The 21,915-nt window shown below is 35.9% G+C and overlaps 3 protein-coding genes and 1 long non-coding RNA gene across 4 annotated transcripts; all 4 read right to left on the reverse strand.

The window, feature by feature from the left end:
- Nucleotides 1–7,388: 7,388 nt before the first annotated feature.
- LOC140010016 (zinc finger BED domain-containing protein RICESLEEPER 3-like) lies at nt 7,389–8,902 on the reverse strand. Its single transcript, XM_072056398.1, has 3 exons — nt 7,941–8,902; nt 7,753–7,830; nt 7,389–7,638 (listed from the first exon to the last, which is right to left on the reverse strand). The coding sequence occupies exons 1-2, from the start codon at nt 8,835–8,837 to the stop codon at nt 7,789–7,791; spliced, it is 939 nt and encodes a 312-aa protein (XP_071912499.1). The 5' UTR covers nt 8,838–8,902; the 3' UTR covers nt 7,389–7,638; nt 7,753–7,788.
- Nucleotides 8,903–9,272: 370 nt separating this feature from the next.
- LOC140010030 (uncharacterized) lies at nt 9,273–11,715 on the reverse strand. The gene is made up of 3 exons (XR_011817288.1): nt 11,441–11,715; nt 11,194–11,329; nt 9,273–10,038 (listed from the first exon to the last, which is right to left on the reverse strand). It is a non-coding gene; the product is annotated as an uncharacterized lncRNA (long non-coding RNA).
- Nucleotides 11,716–13,323: 1,608 nt separating this feature from the next.
- Nucleotides 13,324–14,735, reverse strand: LOC113696510 (uncharacterized). The gene is made up of 3 exons (XM_027215914.2): nt 14,196–14,735; nt 13,880–14,108; nt 13,324–13,775 (listed from the first exon to the last, which is right to left on the reverse strand). Exons 1-3 carry the CDS (start codon nt 14,733–14,735, stop codon nt 13,324–13,326), a joined length of 1,221 nt encoding a protein of 406 aa, XP_027071715.2.
- Nucleotides 14,736–16,716: 1,981 nt separating this feature from the next.
- LOC113694476 (uncharacterized) lies at nt 16,717–20,428 on the reverse strand. The gene is made up of 5 exons (XM_027213290.2): nt 20,127–20,428; nt 19,099–19,177; nt 18,920–19,008; nt 18,458–18,781; nt 16,717–17,643 (listed from the first exon to the last, which is right to left on the reverse strand). The coding sequence occupies exons 2-5, from the start codon at nt 19,133–19,135 to the stop codon at nt 17,005–17,007; spliced, it is 1,089 nt and encodes a 362-aa protein (XP_027069091.1). The 5' UTR covers nt 19,136–19,177; nt 20,127–20,428; the 3' UTR covers nt 16,717–17,004.
- Nucleotides 20,429–21,915: the final 1,487 nt, after the last annotated feature.

Below are 21,915 nucleotides of genomic sequence, written 5' to 3' on the forward strand. Positions count from 1 at the left end.
GAGAAAGTGGAGGGAAACTTTCTAATTTTCTTGCATATACTACTATAAAAGAAAAAATAACTGACTTTTTTTCATTTTCTCACAGTTTTCTTAGCAAACAAACACGACCTAAATGTTTTCATGAGAGTTAATCAAACGTCCAAGAACTTATTTAGTTTGCTCTCAAAATTATCTCCTTTTCTAAACCATTTACCCATCTAATGTTATATTGAGAAGAAAATTTCTATGCTCTTAATTTAGTCATTTGTTGGAATAGTTAAGAAGCTACAAATTATTGGCTCCGAACTTGTTCAATCATGATTCATCAGCAACGCGTGGGAAGATATATTTTGTTTGGTTTGGTCTTAAGCATAGACACTTTCAACGGAATTGAGACAGCTACGGTTGTCAAGTCAATCATTCACGCAATGTAACATTATTTGTATAAATTATAATTCCTTTTTAAATATTTATACATCTTTATAAAAAATATATAATATTTTATTATTATTCATATGACTCTCGTGCATAATAATTGTATATATATTGTGAAATTTTACAAGAATTATATCGTTTAAGAACGGTTGACCTGCCCTAAGTCTCACTTTTGACACAAATTAAAAGCTTTTTTGCTTGCACCCAATCCAAGTGACCACTAGGGGTGTCAATGGGGCGGGGGACCCCTCCCCCAATCCCTGTCCCGTTGCATTTTAATTCCCCCTGCCCCCGCCCTGCTTCTTTCGCGGGGATACCTGTGGGGTTAAAGAAATTTTATTATATAATTTCATTATAATTAAATTTGAGCAAATAATCAAGTATTAAAAAATCAACACATCACCAAATTATTATTCATTGTAATTTCATAATTGAAGTTCATAAAAATAATTAAACAAAGGTCATTTGAATACAATCTAATATGATAAAACAAATATAACTAAAATAATCAAGTTTTCACTTTTGATACAAATACAATCACTAAATTATTATTGCATTTTTTTTTAGAAAAAAGTGTTATTGTATTAAGTGTAGTTAGGAATTTAACATAAATGTATCAATAAATTTAATATAAATAATTAATAAATTTTATTAATAGACATGTATAATTAGTAGTATAATTGATAATATCATTATATATATATATAATTATGTACATATATATATATATATATATTTTTTCAAACGGGGAAGGAAAGCGGGCGCTAAAAGAGTTTTCAATGGAGACTTCCTAGTGGTTGCTCAAAAATGAGCTCGTTGCCCGGTTAACCAGTATGGAGCCGAACCCTTCATTTCCCCCGGCCCGCCCCCGTTGCCATTCGTAGTGACCACCATCATACCCTGGACTTGCTGGGCAAGGTGAAGAACCAACTGGAGGCCCCAAGGATCCCAAGAAGAGTTGACGAAGACAGCTTACTAAATGAGTTGCTGCTTGGTAGTTTTGAGAAAGTAACGTCTGCTTTAAGATCCTTTGTTTTATTTATTCAAGCATTCATTTCTTCAAGCTTCAATCTCCATTTTTCAACCATGAACTCATGAGACTTTGGAAATATACATCAAGGAAAAGGAAATAAAGAAATGTTACGAAAGGCATATTCTAACCAGATTTCGTTAGCTGTTTTTTCAATTCAACTCATGTGTGATAATATGTTCTTGCAGAATCTCTTTGGAATATTTTAAAGCTAAATCTCATGGAGTATTAGAAGTGAAAAATATTATTGTATATGTCCAACGCAAAATTTATATTAATTTTTCCTATCAACCTTTTAAAAAGCTTGGATTTGGCGTAGGGTGCTCTCCTTCCTAAGTTTGGACACTCCACAAACTCCACCAAAAGTATTTGGATAGCTAAATTTTTTCAAATAATGCTCTGCTTGTATCATAAATACATTTTCAAATTCATCTTTTTTATATTCTCAACTATTTTTTTGTTTTACATATATCATATCACAAAAAATGCTGTAATAATTATTTCAAATAATACTGTATTCAAACGCACATTGACCACCAATTCTCTATAATACAAATGACTAAAAGAGGCAAAATTAATCTACTAAAAAGGGATTCACACCATCACTCCCATCAATAGGTGTTTTTGCCACTCGTGGAGGACATACATTGAAATATGTAGTTATCATAAATTAGGTGTGACAATGGGTAGATAGAAGGGTTTGAATTTACTAAATCCTTCCTTCAAAAAAAAAAATTTACTAAACCCAGGTTCAAACGCCCAGATAAATAAAAAGAGTAAATTTTTCCTACACTGACAGTGTATACATTATCATCGTTGGATTCATGACATGTGTGCAAAAGTTGAATTTCAAATTCAAATTTTACATAGTTATCATTCATCTAACGCTGATAGTATATACACTGTCAGTGTAAGAAAGATTAATCTAAATAAAAAACATGAACATCGTAGTATTTAAAAAGAGAAATTTAATGTCAGTCAAGATCAACTATTTGATATACTTAGTAGTTGATTAAAAATCAATGAGAGAATTCCACTTGACCATCTAAGTACTTTGTCAAATCACACTCTACTTAGATAAAATATAGAATTAGGAAAATAGATAATGAATTTTTTTATGATACAACTGCTTTTAATGTGCTAGTAAATCCTAAACATAAAAAAAAGAAAATTTTCAACTAATTTTTATTTACTTTCCCTCTCTTTGTTCAAGTAAATTTCAAAATCTCTTTTAACACGCCCACTATTAAAGTTAATATCAAATCTTTCTCCTCATCCTCTTCCCAAGCCAAAAGACTAACGTTCACACCAAATGCTGATCTTCTGAGCGCAAGGATCAAATGAGGAGGATTCATTTTATCAAGGGATAATTGCAAAAACCTCCCCTGAGATTTCTGACATTTGCACTGACCTCCCCTCTAGGTTTAGAAATTGCATTCACCTCCCCTGAACAGTAACAATTCGTTGCAGAAACCTCCCTAATAGCTTGATGTCCCATTAAAAAATTATTTGTAGAAGTGAGATAAAACATTTCTTCCAAATTTGCCCTCATCTTGCTTGACAATTATTATTTGCTTGACAATTGCTTAACTAATTATCTAATTAGTTAATAGTTAAGCTAATTAACTATTAACTAATTATCTAATTAACTATTAACTAATTAACTAATTATCTAATTAATTAATTAACTAATTAACTAATTTCTATTTATCTAATTTACTAATTAACTAAAGCTGTTGTTTGTCTGAAACTAACAAACTATTTGCATGTTAAACTAATTAACTAACTAACTGATTAACAGACTATTTGCATGTTAAACTATATGCAGTACGCATTACCTATTTAAAGTATCGGCTCTTTATGGGTATTTTACTTTCAAACATTTAATTTATGATAAAAACATCAATGTTTGTAAGTAAAATTCAAAAAGTGTTACAGTAATATTCTTACAAAAAGAGAGGGGTATAGGGCCATAAATTAAATATTTGAAAGTAAGAATATTGATCTTTTTTGTAACACTTTTTGAATTTTACTTACAAATATTGATATTTTTATCATAAATTAAATGTTTGAAAGTAAAATACCCATAAAGAGCCGATACTTTAAATAGGTAATGCGTACTGCATATAGTTTAACATGCAAATAGTCTATTAATCAGTTAGTTAGTTAATTAGTTAAGCAGTTAATTAATTTAACATGCAAATAGTTTGTTAGTTTCAGACAAACAACAGTTTTAGTTAATTAGTTAATTAGATAATTAGTAAATTAGATAAATAGAAATTAGTTAATTAGTTAATTAATTAATTAGATAATTAGTTAGTTAATTAGTTAAGCAATTAATTAGTTAATTAGTTTAACATGCAAATAGTTTATTAGTTTCGGATAGACAACAGTTTTAGTTAATTAGATAATTAGACAATTAGTTAATTAGATAAACAAAAATTAGTTAATTAGTTAATTAATTAGATAATTAGTTAGTTAATTAGTTAAGCAGTTAATTAGTTAATTAGTTTAACATGCAAATAGTTTGTTAGTTTTGGACAGACAACAGCTTTAGTTAATTAGATAATTATTTAATTAGTTAATTAGATAAATAGAAATTAATTAATTAGTTAATTAGTTAATAGTTAATTAGATAATTAGTTAATAGTTAATTAGTTTAACTATGCAGAAATAGTTTGATTAGTTAATAACTATTAACAATTAGATAATTAGTTATTAGTTTAACTATGAAGAAATAGTTTGATTAGTTAATTAGTTAATTAGATAATTAATTAATTAGATAATTAGATAATTAGATAATTAATTAATTAGTTAATTAGTTAATTAGATAAAATAGAAATTAGTTAATTAGATAATTAGTTAATTAGTTAATTAATTTAACTATGCAGAAATAGTTTGATTAGTTTAATTTGTTTAACAAATTAAACATTGGTTTTGATGAAAGTACTCAAATCTTTCATCTGGTAAAGTCAAATCCAATAGGGGTGCTCTAGTAATTTCACACACTTTTACCTTTTAAATTAGTTACAACTTTTTCTAGGGGAGGTTAATGCAATTTCAAAATTGATAGGGGAGGTCAGTGCAAATGTCAGAAATCTCAGGGGAGGTTTCTGCAATTATCCCTTTTATCAAACTCAAAGTAGCTAGGCCCATTGCTGATTGACAGATAGAACTTCAATTTCCAACATCAACTTTGTTTAGCTTTTCTTTCATCATTCTTTTCTTGAGTTTCAAAGTGATTGAGTTCAAGAGTTGTAGAGCTCTATATCTCCCTTAAAGGGATAGGTAGTCATATCAAAATTATGTATTTTTGTTGGTATCTTCCAACAAAAATAAAAATACCATTCTGGAACTTATTTGGACTTACTCTTTCTTTGCTGTTCGGTAATTATGCTTGGTAGTACTCTGAGATTAAAAAATTTACAAGTAAATTTTTTACACCAATAATTTATACCAATAATAAGTTAGATTGAATTCCTAAGAGAAGAAATTTGACCTACAAATCATGTAAAACAAAGAGATATTTGCATACTAATTTGAGAAGAGAATGAAAACAATTGGTTCATTTGGATGGTGAATTTTTTGGTGTTTGTATAAAATTTTACTGTAACTTATTGTATAATTTATGAAAATTCTTATGTATATGAGGATCTGAAAAAATAAACTAAAAATTTATTTCTTTTCTTTTCTTTTTCTCTTCTTTTTCTTTCATTTCTTCCCATTTCTTTCCTCTCTTTTGCTTCCCTACCACCATTGCCACTCCAACCTTAGATCTCAGCTGTCGACAGCTTTTTCCTTTTTCCCCCTTTTCTCTCCCTCTCTCTCCTCCTCCTTCTCCTCCTTATTCCCCCTTCCCTATCACTTCTCATCCTTTCTCTTCCCCTTCTCCTCTTCCACCCCGTCGTTACCCCCCTCGCCTCCTTCCTCTGCTAGATTTGAACCAACCTCCTCCTTTTTCAGAGCTAGAGAAGGGATAGGAGAAGGGGAAGGAGGTGAGGAGGAGGAGCCAAAGGGTGGTGAGAGAGGAAGGAAAGAAGGAGGGGGTAAGAAGAGAAGAGGAGGGATGGAAGAGAAGAGAGAGAGAGAAAGAAAGAGAGGGAAAAGGAATGTGCAAAATGATCGTAGGAATGGTAATGAAAACGAATATCCGTGGATACCCACTTCCGAGGGAAGGTAGGGCACCGGGGGTGAGGTGAGAATGGGGGAAAACTTTTCTTCGCCAACCTTAAATGGAGTGAGTGGCATGAAAGCATAACCCCGCCCCCTCGCCCGTATTAATTAAATATTATTATTATTAGTAGTAATAGTAACAATGATAACATTAGTCGAATCTAATAATAAAGAGACTACTATAATTAAATTTTCTTCTATGGTTTTCCTCATTTCTTATCTTTCTTGTCAAGTTATTTCTCGTAGTTCTAATGCTTTAATCTTGAAGTTCTGATTCATCCCATTGGTATACTTGCAGATTTTTTCCCCACATATTCAACGTGGATTCTAGGTTGCTTTTTGAAAGATAATTGAATGTGCTTAGTCCCCTGGGGATTGGTCTGCCCTTAAGGGCTATTTTTAGCACTTATGTGGAAGTGAAGATGAATAGTCGACTTTGCCTACTTGACTCGAGTGATAACTTTCTTCTATTAGAGACAGAACTGTGCACTCTTTAGGCGGAGCTTTCTCAATCTACTAATTCACTTGGGAAGATACATTTTGAGGGAAGCCTAAGTGGATTGAATCCAAGCCCATTCTTAAAAAAAAAAAAAAGTGCCCACATGTTCCTGCAGGAAGAGGGGACGAGGAATGAGACGGGGATAGGGGGAGTTAGGGGTGAAATCGAGCCGAGTCGAGCTCGAGCAGTGACGCACTCGAGCTCGAGCTCGACAACCAAAGATCGAGATCGACTCGATGAGAGTGTATGCAGACTCGAACTCGACTTGATCGAGCTCGACATGTCATTCGAGCTCGATATCAAGTCGAGTACTCGAGCTCGAATTGATCCTGGTTCCTGCGCAAATCTAAAGAATCTAGTCTTTGTATCTTAAATGCAACACTACTAATTTGTACTAAACAATAAACTAAGTTGCACTAATCATTCGAATGAAAGTACATTAATATCAATTCAAAGAAACAAAACTTAGAAGCCAATTAAAGTCTTGGAGCCACATGGACAAAACTTAGAAGCATGCCATTGCATACAGAGGACAGACAACCTTCGGCAGAGGTTTCAAACCTTCAACAAGCTTGGGGAATCAGATGCAACCTTCCACTGCACTCTGCCCAGCAACACGCAGACAGGGGAGACAGCAACCATAGCAATGATAGCAACTGTGATGAATTGATCCAAACCAACCATAGCAACTGTGTTACCCCATGGCACATCCTCAACTGTTTCCTGCTTCTTACCTATCCAAATAACTATTCTTTAGACATTCTTAAGTCTTAACATTATAACATACAAGTCCTTTTTCTCTCCCGGAACATAGTTGGGACCCATGATTCTAACCTTCATGCCAGTGGCACTTTTTCCAGAAAACACACGGCCAAAAGTAAAGAAAACACACAGACACACACATCCTCAATACAATCAACCACCACCAATGCACCATCAGTAATACGAAGGGCAGCAGTCACCTCAGATGAGAAATCAACATGCCCAGGGGAATCTTCATGCCAGTGGCAATTTTTCCAGAAAACATACAGTCAAAAGCAAAGAAAACACACGAACACACACCCTCAATACAATCAACCAGCACCAATGCACCATCAGTAATACGAAGGGCAGCAGTCACCTCAGATGAGAAATCAACATGCCAGGGGAATCAATAAGATTAATAAGGATTGAAGATTCAAGAATTCTAGCTTCCAAAATTCAGAAATTCCGCAAACGAGAAACCAATGACAAACAAAAGAACAAACACAATGGCTAAAGAAACACCATACGCATGCAGAAACTAAGTGGCCATGATCCACATTAACATTTCAGCATTAAACATAAGCAACAACCTGTTCTCAAACTCATCAGAATTTCACGAAAATACAAAAAGGAGTGCTGCAGCCAATTGAAAGGAAGAACTTAGGGAAATTTTCTGGAGTCTAATGAGCATTTAGAAGCTCTTGTTTGTAATCTGGTAAATGAAACAGCTTGTTTGCTCCTTATGCATCTTCAAACTTCGGTGTACAATCTACAACACCTAGCCATACACAAATGACAAATCAACCAACTTATGTACAATTTAAATTTAAAATTTGAACACAACTTATGGCAAATTAAGAATAAGAAAATGAGAATTCACAAAAAGATGGACCTGATTTTCAGCAAAGTACTAGCTCCTTACACAACTTCAAGCATTGGGCAGCTCATATTCTTTGAGAGCTTTCTGTGGCTGCATTTAGGCAGTGGAAATGCAAATAATGTAATACTTTAAAATCAATAAACAAACTAATAAATACTAATTTATCTCTGCAATAACAAATTCATATAGATATAACTTACTTTCAATTTCTTTTTGACCCCGTGTAAATTTCTACACCAATCGCCTGCACACATTAACGTCTGGACTGTCTCCGGAGCAAGTGAAGCACGGTATGAATCAATCACCCTAGTTCCAGCACTAAAGGTGGCCTCAGATGCGACGGTAGTGATAGGAATGGCCAATACATCAGCCGCTAACTGAGAGAGTACCGGGTATGCTGATCGGTTGATTTTCCACCAATCTAAACAGTTGAAATCCTTCGGATTTTGTCCAGGAAGTTGGCGAGGCTTGTCTAGGTAATCCACCAACTCGCTCTTATGGGGTTCATCGGATTCGAGTTCACCACAATACTCATCCAAATCATCCCAATAGTCAGCACTTGCTCGAGGTGGACACACTATTTCGGATGTAGGATTTAATGAACAACCTGTCCCTGCACTTCCACTTGTAGCCATAGCAACGTACTCGTCATAAAGCTCAAAGATGGCTTTTCGAACATATGTGATATTCTCTTGAGCTTCATATGCCGAATACATCTTAGGGAAGGCAAACTCTATTGCTCGCATTTTCTGTCTGGGATCCAAGATAGCTGCAATGGACATCAATAAATTACACTCTTTCCAGTATTTGTCAAACTTGAGCTTCATTCTTGTAATCATACCCCGGACAAAATCATCTTCATCATTCACTCGTGCATCCAAGAGTTTTTTCACCTTTAGAATCTCAGGGAGGAATAGATTGCTAGTTGGATACTCACTCCCCGAAATTATGTGTGTGGCTGTGTAGAACTTCTCTAAAATGGTGCAAACTTTCTCAACCTTCTCCCAATCCTCTGAAGATGGACAAGACTCATAAAGGGGCTCTCGAACTTGAAAACGAGGAAAAACCTCTTTATATTTTATAGCACAATTCAACATTTCATATGTTGAATTCCATCTCGTCCTACAATCATGGAGCAATTTTTTTCCAGGAATTTGTAGGTGTTGAGCAATTTCTGCAAAAAGCAATGCCCTACCATCAGACTTGTTCACAATATCCACACTATCTCGGATATTTTCACAAATATCTACTATATCCTTCAAGCCATCTTAAACCATAAGGTTCAAGATATGGGCGCAACAACGAACATGAAACAGTTTCCTCCACCCAAAAGCTTCTTGCATCTCCCGAAATCATCTTTCAACAATCTCACGGTCACATCATTGTTTGAGGCATTGTCCACAGAAATAGTGTGAATTTTTCCCTCAATTCCCCATTCCTTTGCACACTTGAAAACTGCATTCGAAATCTCAACTCCTCGACGTGGTGGTCGAATATGAACAAAATTTAACACTCTCTTCTGAAGCTTCCAATTTCCATCAATCCAATGTCCGGTCACCACCATGTATTCAATTTTTTGATTCTTTGATTTCCACATATCGGTGGTCAAGCTAACTTTTTGTACATGCCTCAACAAGTTCTTCAACTTCTTTTTCTCTATCTCGTACACCTGTGTACAATCTTTTTTAGCTGTCATGCGTGAAATCTTTTGCCACTCCGGCCAGCCGCGTTTCATCATTATGTTGAACCCCTTTTCCTCCAAAATTGTGAAAGCATGCTCGTGCATCAAGATCCAATGTGCAACAGCCTCTCTCATTGATTCCATATCGAATTTGCCAGTGTGCAATGATGGTACAGTTGGAAAACGCTCATTCGCTTGCTGAAAGTTTATCTTTGTTTGCTACTCGGCCTTTCTAAGCTTGCCTTTTCTAACGAAACAGTTTTCTCGATGCCTCCACATACTGCTGGTTTGTTTAGTTTTTCCCCGATTCAGTTTCTTACTACAATGTTTACAAATGGCATAATATATGCCATTTTCTTCCAAATCATCGAAGTCTTCCCATGCCTCAGATGTTTTATTCCTTTTAGGCACTCGAAATTTACCATCATCTTCAGCTTCATCTCCTTGCTGCCTATTGGTGTCTTCAGTTCCCTCTTGTTGTGTTTCACCACCCTCTTGTGTGGGATCACAGGCATCACGGCTTACAAATACTGGGCTGTTAATCATGACTGGTGTGGATGAATCGGTCCCAGACACATGTGGTATTGAAGAAACCTCGGGAGGACTAATAGACATGCCTTTAATAGAAAAATAAACATTTACATTAAAATGAGTTACACTTCAAATATTTTGACACGGAGCATTAAATTCAAGTCAAACAGACATTAGAAGAAATAGAAAATGACACACAAGCACCCAAATCTGGAAAACAGCTTCCAAAAAACATTCATATCAGGGCTAAAGTTCATAGCAAATTCAGATCTGATGTTGAGAAGAAGAAAACATAAAAAAGAGTTATGGATTCTGTTAAGGAAATTTAGATCTGAACTTAGCAAATTGAAACTCAAAATGTTAAGGGCTGGCTGACATTAAACTTAAATGCATTTATTATTATTGGTAAGAGAAAGAAGTTGACGCCTCGCTAATCCCTATCATCAAGGCTTCAACAACTGCTGATAAATATTGAAAGCATCCATCATGGCTTTTATAGTTTATGGTTAGATGCATAAATTTTCTAAGTAGTAGTCCTCTGCCATTTTGCCAACCTCCTTGTTGACTATCCTTTGCCTGATTTATTGGAGTACTAATATGAAGAGCTGAAAGATGGAGCTTGGCTACTTTTCAGTCCTATATATAGATCGGCATGGGAATAAGTTGACGATTCAAACCAGCAGGAAAAAGGAGCAAAAGAAATCCAAAGACATATCAACACACAATACTTTTGGTAAGAAAGATAGATAAGCTGAGAGGCAGATCAACATATATAACGAGAAGAATTTGTATGAAACTTCAAGCACTACTGTAGCAATAAAGCCTGAAAGTTTTGATAAGATTTCATATATATTCGGCTGGGAATCATAAAGGGGGCTATTAGAAGCTTTGATATGTCTTCAGATTGAGAAACTTTTGTACTTTATGACGTATCCCCTTTTCTACAGTTTCCTATTCCATGCAGTGTTTTGTTTTCCAGGAAAGGTTAGTTTTAGTTCCGATTGAGAAACTCTTGTTTTGATGCTGTTATTGACCCAAGTAAAAGATCTTTTAGTTTAACTGCATAAGCTAGCATCAAAATTATTCTCCAGAGAACATAACTGAATATTCTCATTAATCTCATTAATATACTAGCTAATTAACACTTAATAATCCAACTTAAAGCAAATTTCTGAAATCAGTGCATTTTCACATCAAAGAAAAACCCATAAACATGTTAGAGCCAATGTCAAGAAACTTACCAATTCTTGGAGCTGTGGCGCCAACCACCGAATCACTTGTTGAAGGAATCGAGCTGCCCTCCATCTCCTCAAAATTCCAGTACAGCAATGGAGAAGGAATGGGATACGGAAATTGAATGTAATATTGAATCGCAGGCTGCAGCCCCCAATTTTTTTGGTTAGGATTTGGAGATTAAAAATTAATATTACATTTATAAAATTTAACCTCATAATGCACATAATTACTACACAAATGCACAATAAGTACCTTAATTTGTCAAATGCAGCTGTTGAAATTGATGGGTTTTGATTTGATTTGAAACCCCCACTCAAAGGTCGGCTGCTCAGTGCTCACGCTGCTACCTACTCCATGTTGAGCTAAACTGCTGAAGTGTTTAAAGCCTTAGATGATCGACTGCCTTGTGAGTTGTGAGTTGTGACAATTGAGGAGATGAGCCAAAGAATAAGAGATTGAGATTTGAGAGAGGCTGAAGAGGAAGGAACGGCCGAACGAAGAAGAAGAAAGAACTGTGAAGGATGAATTCGACGGAAGCTTTTTCATTTTTCGTTTTTAGTTTTCCTCATTTCATCAGAATTCTCGAGCCAAAATTACTTATTCACCCTTGTTTACTAATTGGCAGGGAACTGCTTAAGCCCGTAAATATTCTAGCTAACAAACCTAAAAGAGTAAATTGATATATAAACTAAAATACAATATATATGTGCTACCGAGCTCGAGCTACTCGTCGAGCTCGAATTTCTGATTCCTAAATACTCGAGATCGGCTCGTTTACTGTAGCAAGTAGATCGAGATTGACTCGAACTCGAATTTGCTCGAGATCGATTCGAGTAGCTAATCAAGCTACTCGCGAGCTCGATTCAAGCTACTCGAATTCTCTGCACCCCTAGAGGGAGTTGTATGACAATGCTCTCTCCTCAAACCTACTCTGTTGCCATCCCTAGGTGATCAGCACCAGCGACAGAGCAATGACAGTGGACTAAGGTGAGGCGATGGTGGAGGAAGTACAAATGGTTAGGAATGGTGGTGGCAGAAGAGGGATTAGGTGTGTATTAGATATTTTGAAGTATGTATTTTAAAAATTTGGTGTGTTTTTTAAGGGTTCCTGTGGGTAAAATTGTTGAAAATTTTGTCTAATAAAAATAAGGAAAAAAAGGGGTGCCAAACAAGTCCAATATTACAAAGCTGTTTTAGGTTCTTTGATCACAAAGAAATCAAAATAAAGTGGTAAAATTTAGGAAGAGAGTGTGCGTGGGAGAGAGAAAGATATAGAACTCTGTGGGCACCATTTTACTGGATTTAAGTTTTCGATTCGGGAAAAGTTCTTATTTTTTTTGGTCTTCATAATTCTTAAAAATATTGGCAATTGTCATTTTCATTTTCTGTTTAGGTGGAATGTGATTTGACAAGTGGGACATTTAGCTAGCCAAGTGGAGCTCTCTTACTAGTTTTGGATCAATTACTAAGCATGACTAAGTAGTTGATCATGACTAGCATAAAATTTCTCAATTGAGAAAGAAGGTCTGAACCACGTTATACTATAGATTTTGTTTCAAAAAATCCAGGCAGGTGCGTAGTGCACTCGTTTGGTCCAATGGTAGTTCAGTCCCCTCTGAGTTACTTCTGGACCTCCTTAGATCCACCCCTTCCTTCTAGTATAGGATATATTAGGATATATTACAATTGTCGTCTCCCAAAAAAAAAAAAGGAAAGAAGGTCTGAACCCAAACCAGGTTTGGATACCCAACAAATATCATTGAGTGTCTTTTAATATTCAATAAAATACTATGGGTCCGTTTGGATTGTAAGTTATTTGAGATATTTTTTAGATTACTTTTTAAGATTGCGTAAATATGAAATAAGCGTTTGGATAGTAAGTAAATCGTGTAAATTAGCGTTTGGACAGGTGCTCATTGTTGAATTTAAGCAGGTGACTTTGACTTTGAAAAATTTGACTTTGACTTCGAAAATTTTGACTTTATACTACGTTTACGCTAAACCAATTGCATACTTAATACACAAACGGTACAGATTAATTTAGAAGTTGGAAATCGAGGGCATTTTAAGTACACTCTACACATGGGAAAATAAATTGCCTGGACAATTACAATCCTTTGTAATGCGATGAACACCTAACGGCGGCGTCGCCCCCGTGCTGCGTACATTTGAGTCGCTATGTAGTCTCGTTTAGCTTTCCATTCCGCCAGCTCTGCAGGAGATACGTTTAATGCGAACGGCTGAGGTACTAGCCCGCCTATTTCTGGCTCTTCATTTAAGTGCACGTCTTCTGATTCAAACCGTTGAAAATGGGCATCTTCTGGTTGGTGCATTCTTAAAAAGTTGTGCAACGCACAACAAGCAATGACTATACTGATTTGAGTGCTCATATAGAAATTATCTATCGGACCCTTTAACCATTTGAATCTTTTCTTAAGCACACCAAATGTGCGCTCAATGATATTGCGAAGTTGCGAATGTCGAGTATTGAACAAGGCCTTTGCCGGAGATTCGGACCCCACGTTCTTATACGGGGGCATGAAACCTGGAGCATTCTTGTATGCCGCATCAACTAAGTAGTACTGCCCTAATTGACAAAGTTATTCTAATTAATAAACGCGATAAAAAATAGGAGTTGTGGTAATAAAGCGTAGCACATGCTTGACTTGAAATATTGGACCCATCACTTACCAGGTTGCGGCAGTGAAAAATGGGACGGATATGCTAATGCTGACTCCAACACTCGCGCATCGTGTGCACTTCCCTCCCATCCAGCATACACATAGATGAAGCGCATGTCATGATCACAAACTGCCAGAACATTCTGTGATTGCCACCCGTGCCGATTTGTATATGCCATTTGCTCGCCTGTCGGAGGACAAGCTGAGATGTGGGTGCCATCCATCGCTCCCACGGCATCCTAATATGTGTAAAAAATATATATAATCAACTTTCTAGAATCGTCTTACTACATCAAGCCAAAAATCACTTATGCTTTCCACATTACCTTGAACCATGGATAAAAATTAGTTGAGTTTGCAATTCGTGGATGAACTGCAGTCTGGTCACCCGGTCGTATTATTTCAGTTGCAAATAGACACAGGCCTCGGAGCACCTTTTTTATATTTCGATTAATCGTCTCGATGGATCGATCAAAAATAGTACCCAACACACAGTGCGTATGCTTGTGGCTGACCAACATTAAAGTCATAGCAAGCGCCTCCTGTATGGGCACGCGCTGTTGGTAATTGTGTGGAACGTACTGTCTCTCGACAAGGATATTGGACAATAGCAAGAAATTATCAACCGTGATACGCATGTTATCTATTGAGCGTCTATGATGACCGTAGAGTACGCGTTCTACCCACTGCCTATCTGTGAAGGAACCATCATGTTGCGGAAGTGGTTGATTATTATCCACGTGTGCAAGTGACGGATGCATTAACATTAACGAGGCACTGATAAGAAGTAAGGCCTCATCTTCCTCGTCTTGCCTCATGCGATTTGCATTGCGTCCTCTAGCACCACGGCGGTTGTTCCAGGCCATGATAATTGAGTATATATCTGTATATATGTTTACATAAGCGTGTTCGTATGTGTATAACCAATTTCATAAATGTGTTAATACACGTGTTAATGGAAATAAATTAAATATCGGGAATCTAGACATAAAATGGCTTTAAATAAGTATGTAATTGGTCAGACATGTCCCGTTAGAGTCTTCATCATCCTCTCAAACCAATTAAGAGAACTAGAGTAGCTTTATGGAGTATAAATTAGTAGTATGACTTTTAAATAGAATACTTAGCAATATGACTTTTATAGCACGTATTTGGCAATATCACTTCTAATATAATATAAATATATTTATAAATGTATAAATATATATAATTATAAATGAATATTATATAAATGTATAAATTAATATATTTGTGATTTATAATTTATATATTTTTATATAAATATACATTTATGGATTTATAATACATTTATGCATTTAAAAGTTGGATTCGTACTACCACAAAAAGGTCTATCTCATTATCCAGCCATAGCTATAACTTCTAACTGACACTTTTTGAATCGTAATACCTCAAATAACTGCCACTTTGTTCTGATATCACTTTGAACATGAAAATATGAATCACTTTTACACGATACACGTACAATGCATTAACAGAGAGTATAAACGATTCCCATACAAGAACTAAATAACCACAGAAATGAATTTAGATTGCACTATTACAAAGAGACCTCTACTACTTACCTCACTTCCACTGGCACACCACGTACAGAACGTTTTGCCACACTCTCTGCCCACACAGAGAAGCACGTACACAATCAACTGTAACGCTACTTTGGGAGAAGAAATTGCCGGCTATTCGTCTTGGTAAGGTGCCTCGAACTTTTCGTTCTTGTGATTTTAGGAGTAGCGAGGTATTCTGCAAGTTCTTAAGGTAGTATGATATATTTATTGGGGTGGATGGCTGATCTGCATTGCGATGCATTTGGGTTTTCGTACTACGATAAGAACTTCCACCCACAAGTTGCCACTTTATGGTGGTTAAGGCCTTGGGATGCAGATTAGCACATGCATTTCTGCAATTTGTGGCCCCTATAGTACTCTGTATTTATGTGCTACTGCATACCTGCAGAGTAATTTCAAATCCATCCTGAATATTTGCAAGTGGAAACATACAAGTCCATCACACTTCTACTTTTCAGACTTCTGTGGACGAGCAAAAGCAAAAATCACTAGCATACAAAACCTATCTCCATGCTTGGTAGGGCGCCTGGCGGTAGGGAGCCTGGCCCCATGGACTAATTATTTCAGCCTGGCCCCAAGGTCCGAATTATTTCACCACGCTCAAGCATTACATTTTACACTTGAACTGCCTCTCTGTGGGTATAAAAACTGCAAAGGGCAGTAGGCATTAGTGGCGTAGGGAAATAGGCACAGCAACAAAGCTGAAGCATAGTGGAAGTTGATCCTTAGTGGTAACCTCGTTGCTTTAGCACGTTTGGAATTTGTAAAGCATCTAAACATTTTGAAGGCCCACCAAATAACAAAGTGCATTTGCAAGATCTAATTTCTGCTTTGTTCTTTGAAGTCCCCTGTCAAAGTGACTGTTGTGAGTTATGCTTGAGAGCGAAGCAAATAACAAAATGGCGTGGTATTTTTTTGTTTTGGATCAAGTTTCTCATATTTCGATTTCAAACCAAAAAGTGCAGTGACCAATAAAAAGTTGTCATTATTTGATGAATTAACTAATTAATCCTTCATGTTTTATTTAATTCATCAAATTTGCATTCCAAAACTGACAATTACAACATATATATGTAGTTTTTATATTCAATTCATATTTTATTGATTACATAACAAATAGAACCGTCCCATACATCATGACTCAAAGAAGATAGGTACTGAAACAAAAATATGAGATGAATGAAGAGCTTATGTCCTGTACTGCACCCTAAAATATATAAACCAAAAACCAGAGGAAACACAACAAACATCTGACATAAAAATATAACCAAATGCGGTTTACTTATAAATAGCTGTAAAAATAATCTGAAATTGTAACCACGATACAAATCCCCATCATGACTCTCAAAGACAATACATATATTTTATTTTCATATGTCCTCAGAAAGCCTACTCTCAAAGTCAACGCGGGGTAGGCTTATACACACCAAAGAGCAAAGAGTAACTGACTCCAACAAGTAAAGAGTAAAAAGTAACTAATTTTCAGCAACAACACATACAATAATAATATAATAGTTCTGGAAATACGTTAGTTTTCAGCTGCCCACACAACTCAAGCCAAGCCTTTCTCTTTCATCAACTTAAGGATATAGCCGTACTGGTCAGTTGCAGAAGCCCGAAGGAATATAACGCGCTCACCCTCTTTTTCATAATTCGCATAATGACAGTTAGCGTGTATTCTCCATTCTGGCGGAATGTCCATTGTGTTGATCACATCCTGGCACTGGATTACGCTATAGAGGGACTCGAACTCCATCCTGCTCCGTCTGTCCTCAAGTACAACGTCGGAGTAATTTCCAATTTTGCTAATAGCATCCTCAAGACCTGTAGATGACCTTGTAGATTTTGACCCTCTAGTTCCCTCCGGTTCACCGCTGGTCCCTAGGCTTGACGCTGACCTTTTACCTCCAACTGCCCCTGGAACTGGCGGCACATAGTACACGTCATCTTCATCCCCTTGGTCGCCCATGTTTGTCGGATTAGGAGCCCTCGAGATAGAGGCTTTACCTTTTCCCTTCCGGCTCCTAGCAGAAGTATTGGCCCTTTCACGGCGAGGTGGTTCCGATGGTACTACTTCGCTTGCCGATTGGGCACGGCTGCCTGTGGCGTGTCTTCCAAGCAGTAATGGTGTCAGTCGATCATACCAGTAGCAGGAGTTCTCCTTTTTGAATTCAGCATACGCCGCATTAGACTAATGAAATGCAAATCTGTAGTCAGCACAAAGGAAAGAGGCGTGCAATACTACTTAACTACTGAAATAGGTAGTTCGTACATGCAATAGATGTGCATTTCAGTTAATATACGAGTTGGCAAAATTTAACCAGCAAATGTGTTGATTAAAGCCACTACCAGTATCCATTTCGTACTATTGTCACAAGATAATAAAAGACTAAAACTAATTGTAAGGCAGCAAAGTGAACACATATGAACAATATGGCTAGTGAACCATTCATACAATTGAGAAACACATATTTCAAGCCACAAATGATGGAAGAATGGACAGCAGTATTCAGTCCAAAGTAGTGGTCTCAAAACAAGTAGTAGTTGGAAATTCTTAGACAAGTAGTAGCAGCCAGCACCTACAGTAGTGTATGGTAGCTTGATTTTATCACAGTTAATACCAACTACTTGGTGAGCCTAGTTATGCTTGATAGCATATAGTTTTCACACTTTTCAGTTATGCCCCATCTGTCTCTCAAGTTCATGCAGTTCTAGTGCTCTAAAGGAGACAGTCAAACAGAAATCCAAATTTCAGCAAGCCAATATCACCAAGACACATCTACTTAAGCATCGAATCAGCTAATAGCAAAAACTATCCTCACCAAGACTAGTACTATCCGCCAAAAGTAAAATAACAAATAGCAGTAGTAGCAGCAATGGGAATTCGAAACAGTGCAACTATTAACAAAATTCCAGAAATGGGAATTCCTCTATTGCAGCACTAGGCATTCAATTCGCATCGTAAGAAAGTAAATTAACAAATAAAGGCAGCTACAAGTCCATACCTGGACCAAGTTTTCCCAATGTTCATCATCAGCAGTAAAGCAGTAGGTGTCCTCACTCCACCCAACCCCGGTCTCTGCTTTTGATGATATCCCACGCAGATTACAGAATAGGTCCCATTTCTTCTTGATGTGATAGAATCTGGTCTGCAGCTGTTGGCCAGTGACGGTCAAGCTTCCATTACTCACCAAATGTGCTGCCAACTGGTCATAGTTTGTCTCTAGCGATTTCCTGTTGTCCCACCAGTTATTTTCCCTAAAACTAACATAGGCTATGAGGAAAGCTTCATCCATTGCATCGGTCCATTGAATCCTGGAGGCCATTTGCTGAAAAACGTGGGAAAAAAAACTGTATTTCAGAAACGGATATGTCTACAATACTTTAAAGTGCTTTGGAAAAAATAAAGCGACAAATAATAAGTGGGATAAATCAGGTCAAGCTTTCTGCATTGCGAATTGACTTGCCTCAATGTAGGTGGACAGGCAGTCGATGTAGTTGTTAGAGGCTGTTGACGAATGGGAGGAGCAATCGGAAGTACAGCTAACAGGTGAGGCTACAAAATAGGATACATAACTGGTAAGACTAAATCAATTAAGAGCGAAATTTACTCGACCATACATATGAACATGGAAGAAGGACATACAATCGCAAGAAGGCTTCTTCCTCTTGTCAGCGGTCATAACCGAAGAGCTAACAGCGGCACACAAATAAGGTGGCAGCAGCTGGACATATATAAATTATTATTCATCAGATACCCAAAGTCAATAGTTTACAATTTTCGTTGTTGTTCAGATTAACAACGGCAGCCAAAACATTAATGATAGGAACTTTTTTAAGATAAACATCTACTTGTTTTTTAGACCCTGACCTACTTGCTGAGGTAATCTCTCTTAAGGATAATAATTCTTGTATTTAAATGTTTTTTGTTCTGTTTGCCTGTTTCTCTGATTACCTAGACATTGCATAGGTTACAATTAGCTTCCAATGCATATAGAATGTTGTGAGGCTTTACAAAAGTTCCATTATAAAGTTAACAAATAGTTGCATTAATAGATGGTTAGAATCCTGCTAACTCATATGATATCTTGAGATTGCCTTCATATTTTGGCAGATTGAGCTGTCCCAGACTACTTAAACCAATGTGTCACTGCTTCCTCTTGAAGAATTAGCGATTGACATGCTTCATATTATAATCAACAACAATTACAATAAGTTTGTACTTCAGAAGTCTCCGTATTTAGTATATATAACTGGGGGATCTTTTTTTCCTTCAAATTTTTGTTTGTGCTATGTGTGTTGTAGTTGTTTTCTCTGTATTTTTGTTTTGTGAGTTCAATATTTTCTACTCTTCTGTCAATCTATAGTTCACTTGAATCACTAAATCTATTTCATAGCACTAAATCTATTTCATGGACATCCTTAAATTACGAGGAACCTGACCTCCTTCCTTTAATATGGTGGTTAATAGAGTTATACCCCAATCTAAAAATTTATTTTACCCATGGCATTTATGCGCAATATTTATTTTTTGAGTCTCTAATCTTTAGCCTTAATTTAAAAGTTAAGCTGTTAAACATTCATATCACTCCCACGCAGAGTATTTTGGCACTTTTTCTGTTTGAGGCATGACAATTAATCAGAAGTAGTTGGCAGAAAATCGAAGGAACATACCTGCCGGAGAGCATGCCGGAATCACCGCTGGAGTGTGGCAAGTACAAATCGCCGCTGGAGTGTTGCAATTGAGAAGCTGAATGAAAGCCCACCACCTTCTTAAACGCAAGCAATTCAAATTGGGAAGTTGATGTTCGCCAACAATTGGAAAGAGTTTGATGTTCGCCGACAATTCAAATACCTGGCTGGATGTGGTCGGAGTTTGATGACCGTTCTGAGCTAGATGAAAATGGGCAAAATATGGGAGAGGAAAGGAACACGTGAAGCCTGTCGGTTCTTTGAGGAGTAAATGGCTTTACTCTGCCACCAACGGTTACTTTTACTTCACATTTGGAAAGAGTGCGGGCCCTCGTATTATTTGTTGTGTAGTAAGTATTTTGTACAAAAGGCTGCTGACATCCAGGAATCCAATGTGGGTCAAATTGGGGAATGATTATTTTATCCAGTCCAAACAATTATTTTCTAAAAGGTTAAATTGCAAACTAAATCTACTGTCCAAACAGTGCCTATATTTAGATAAACAAGTATAGATTTGGCATGCTTATCAATTACCTTTAGGAGAGCTAAATATAATTGGTTAAAGGATTTAGCAATATCTCAGACACTGTAATTTTGAAAGTTACAAATATATTTAAAACTTTTTGTTACTTACCAATATTGGTGTGTGTGTCTAAAATTTAGGGGTAAAAATACTAGACATCGTTTGGGTTGAAGAAAATGAAGGGAAAGGATACTGTGGAAAAGAAAAGAAAGAATTGTGGAGAAAAGCAATTTTTCATCCATTTTGTTTAAATTGAAGATGGAACAAAAAGAAAGAATTGAAGTTTTGTTTATTTTGAGGAAGGAAAAGAAAGGAAGAGAAAAGACAAGTATCAATTAAGTCAAAAGATGAGAAAAATCTTTTTTTTTTTAATTATATTATTTAATTAGATACGATTACCTTTCCCTCCATTTCTGCCTACTTCTAGATGAAAATCATTACTTAACAAAATAAATATATCATTTCCCTATCTATCTGGCCTTTCCATTCTAAAATTTTAATTCAAATAAAAAAATCAATCCCCTCAATCCAAGTAGCGCCTAAATGTTAAGATAATACGATAGACTTATAATGGATTGAAAAAAATAAGTGACCAGTAGAGCTGTGTAGAGATGGCAATCGCAGCCACACCGCCCCATGGGGGGCTAATGGGGCGGGAGTTGGGGCCCTCCCCGTTTAGAATATAAATATAAATATATATATGTATATAATTATAAATATAATATTTAATTTAATTAGTTGTAAACTTATAATAATAATATTATTAGTTCTATGTGTTATATAATATATATTAGTATATGTAATATAATTGATATTATCAATTATAGTACTAATTATATATGTCTACTAATAGAAATTATTAATTAGTTATATTAAATTTACTAATACATTTATACTAAATTCCTAATTACATTTAATATAATAGCATTTTTTCCTCAAAAAAAAACTCAAGCACAATAATGAATAAGTGATTGTATTTGTGCCAAAAGTGAAAACTTGACTACTTTAGTTGTTTTTATTTCATCATGTTGGATTGTATTCAAATAACTTTTGTTTGATTGTTTTTATAAGTTTCAATTGTGAAATTACAATAAATAATAATTTGATGATGTGTTGATATTTTAGTACTTGATTATTTGCTAAAATTTAACTATAATAAAATTATATAACAAATTTTTATTAAGGCACCAGTGGGAGGAGCGGGGTGGGGCGGGGCGGGGCGGGGAGAGCGGGCCATAGAGCTGTGTA

Source organism: Coffea arabica, chromosome 6e, assembly GCF_036785885.1.
Source record: "Coffea arabica cultivar ET-39 chromosome 6e, Coffea Arabica ET-39 HiFi, whole genome shotgun sequence".
NCBI lineage: Eukaryota > Viridiplantae > Streptophyta > Magnoliopsida > Gentianales > Rubiaceae > Coffea > Coffea arabica.

Excerpts from the sequence above, each read along its gene's own strand:
- LOC140010016 (XM_072056398.1), bottom strand. The coding sequence starts at position 8,837 with ATGTTGAATTGTGCTATAAAATATAAAGAGGTTTTTCCTCGTTTTCAA. Across the intron at positions 7,831-7,940 it reads GGGTCAAAAAGAAATTGAAA|CCACAGAAAGCTCTCAAAGA; the intron begins GTAAGTTATATC and ends GCCTAAATGCAG.
- LOC113696510 (XM_027215914.2), bottom strand. The coding sequence starts at position 14,735 with ATGGCCTGGAACAACCGCCGTGGTGCTAGAGGACGCAATGCAAATCGC. Across the intron at positions 14,109-14,195 it reads ATTTTTATCCATGGTTCAAG|GATGCCGTGGGAGCGATGGA; the intron begins GTAATGTGGAAA and ends TACACATATTAG. Across the intron at positions 13,776-13,879 it reads TTTTTCACTGCCGCAACCTG|GGCAGTACTACTTAGTTGAT; the intron begins GTAAGTGATGGG and ends TTTGTCAATTAG.
- LOC113694476 (XM_027213290.2), bottom strand. The coding sequence starts at position 19,135 with ATGACCGCTGACAAGAGGAAGAAGCCTTCTTGCGATT. Across the intron at positions 19,009-19,098 it reads GAAGAAGCCTTCTTGCGATT|CCTCACCTGTTAGCTGTACT; the intron begins GTATGTCCTTCT and ends CCTATTTTGTAG. Across the intron at positions 17,644-18,457 it reads ATTGGGAAAACTTGGTCCAG|TCTAATGCGGCGTATGCTGA; the intron begins GTATGGACTTGT and ends GCATTTCATTAG.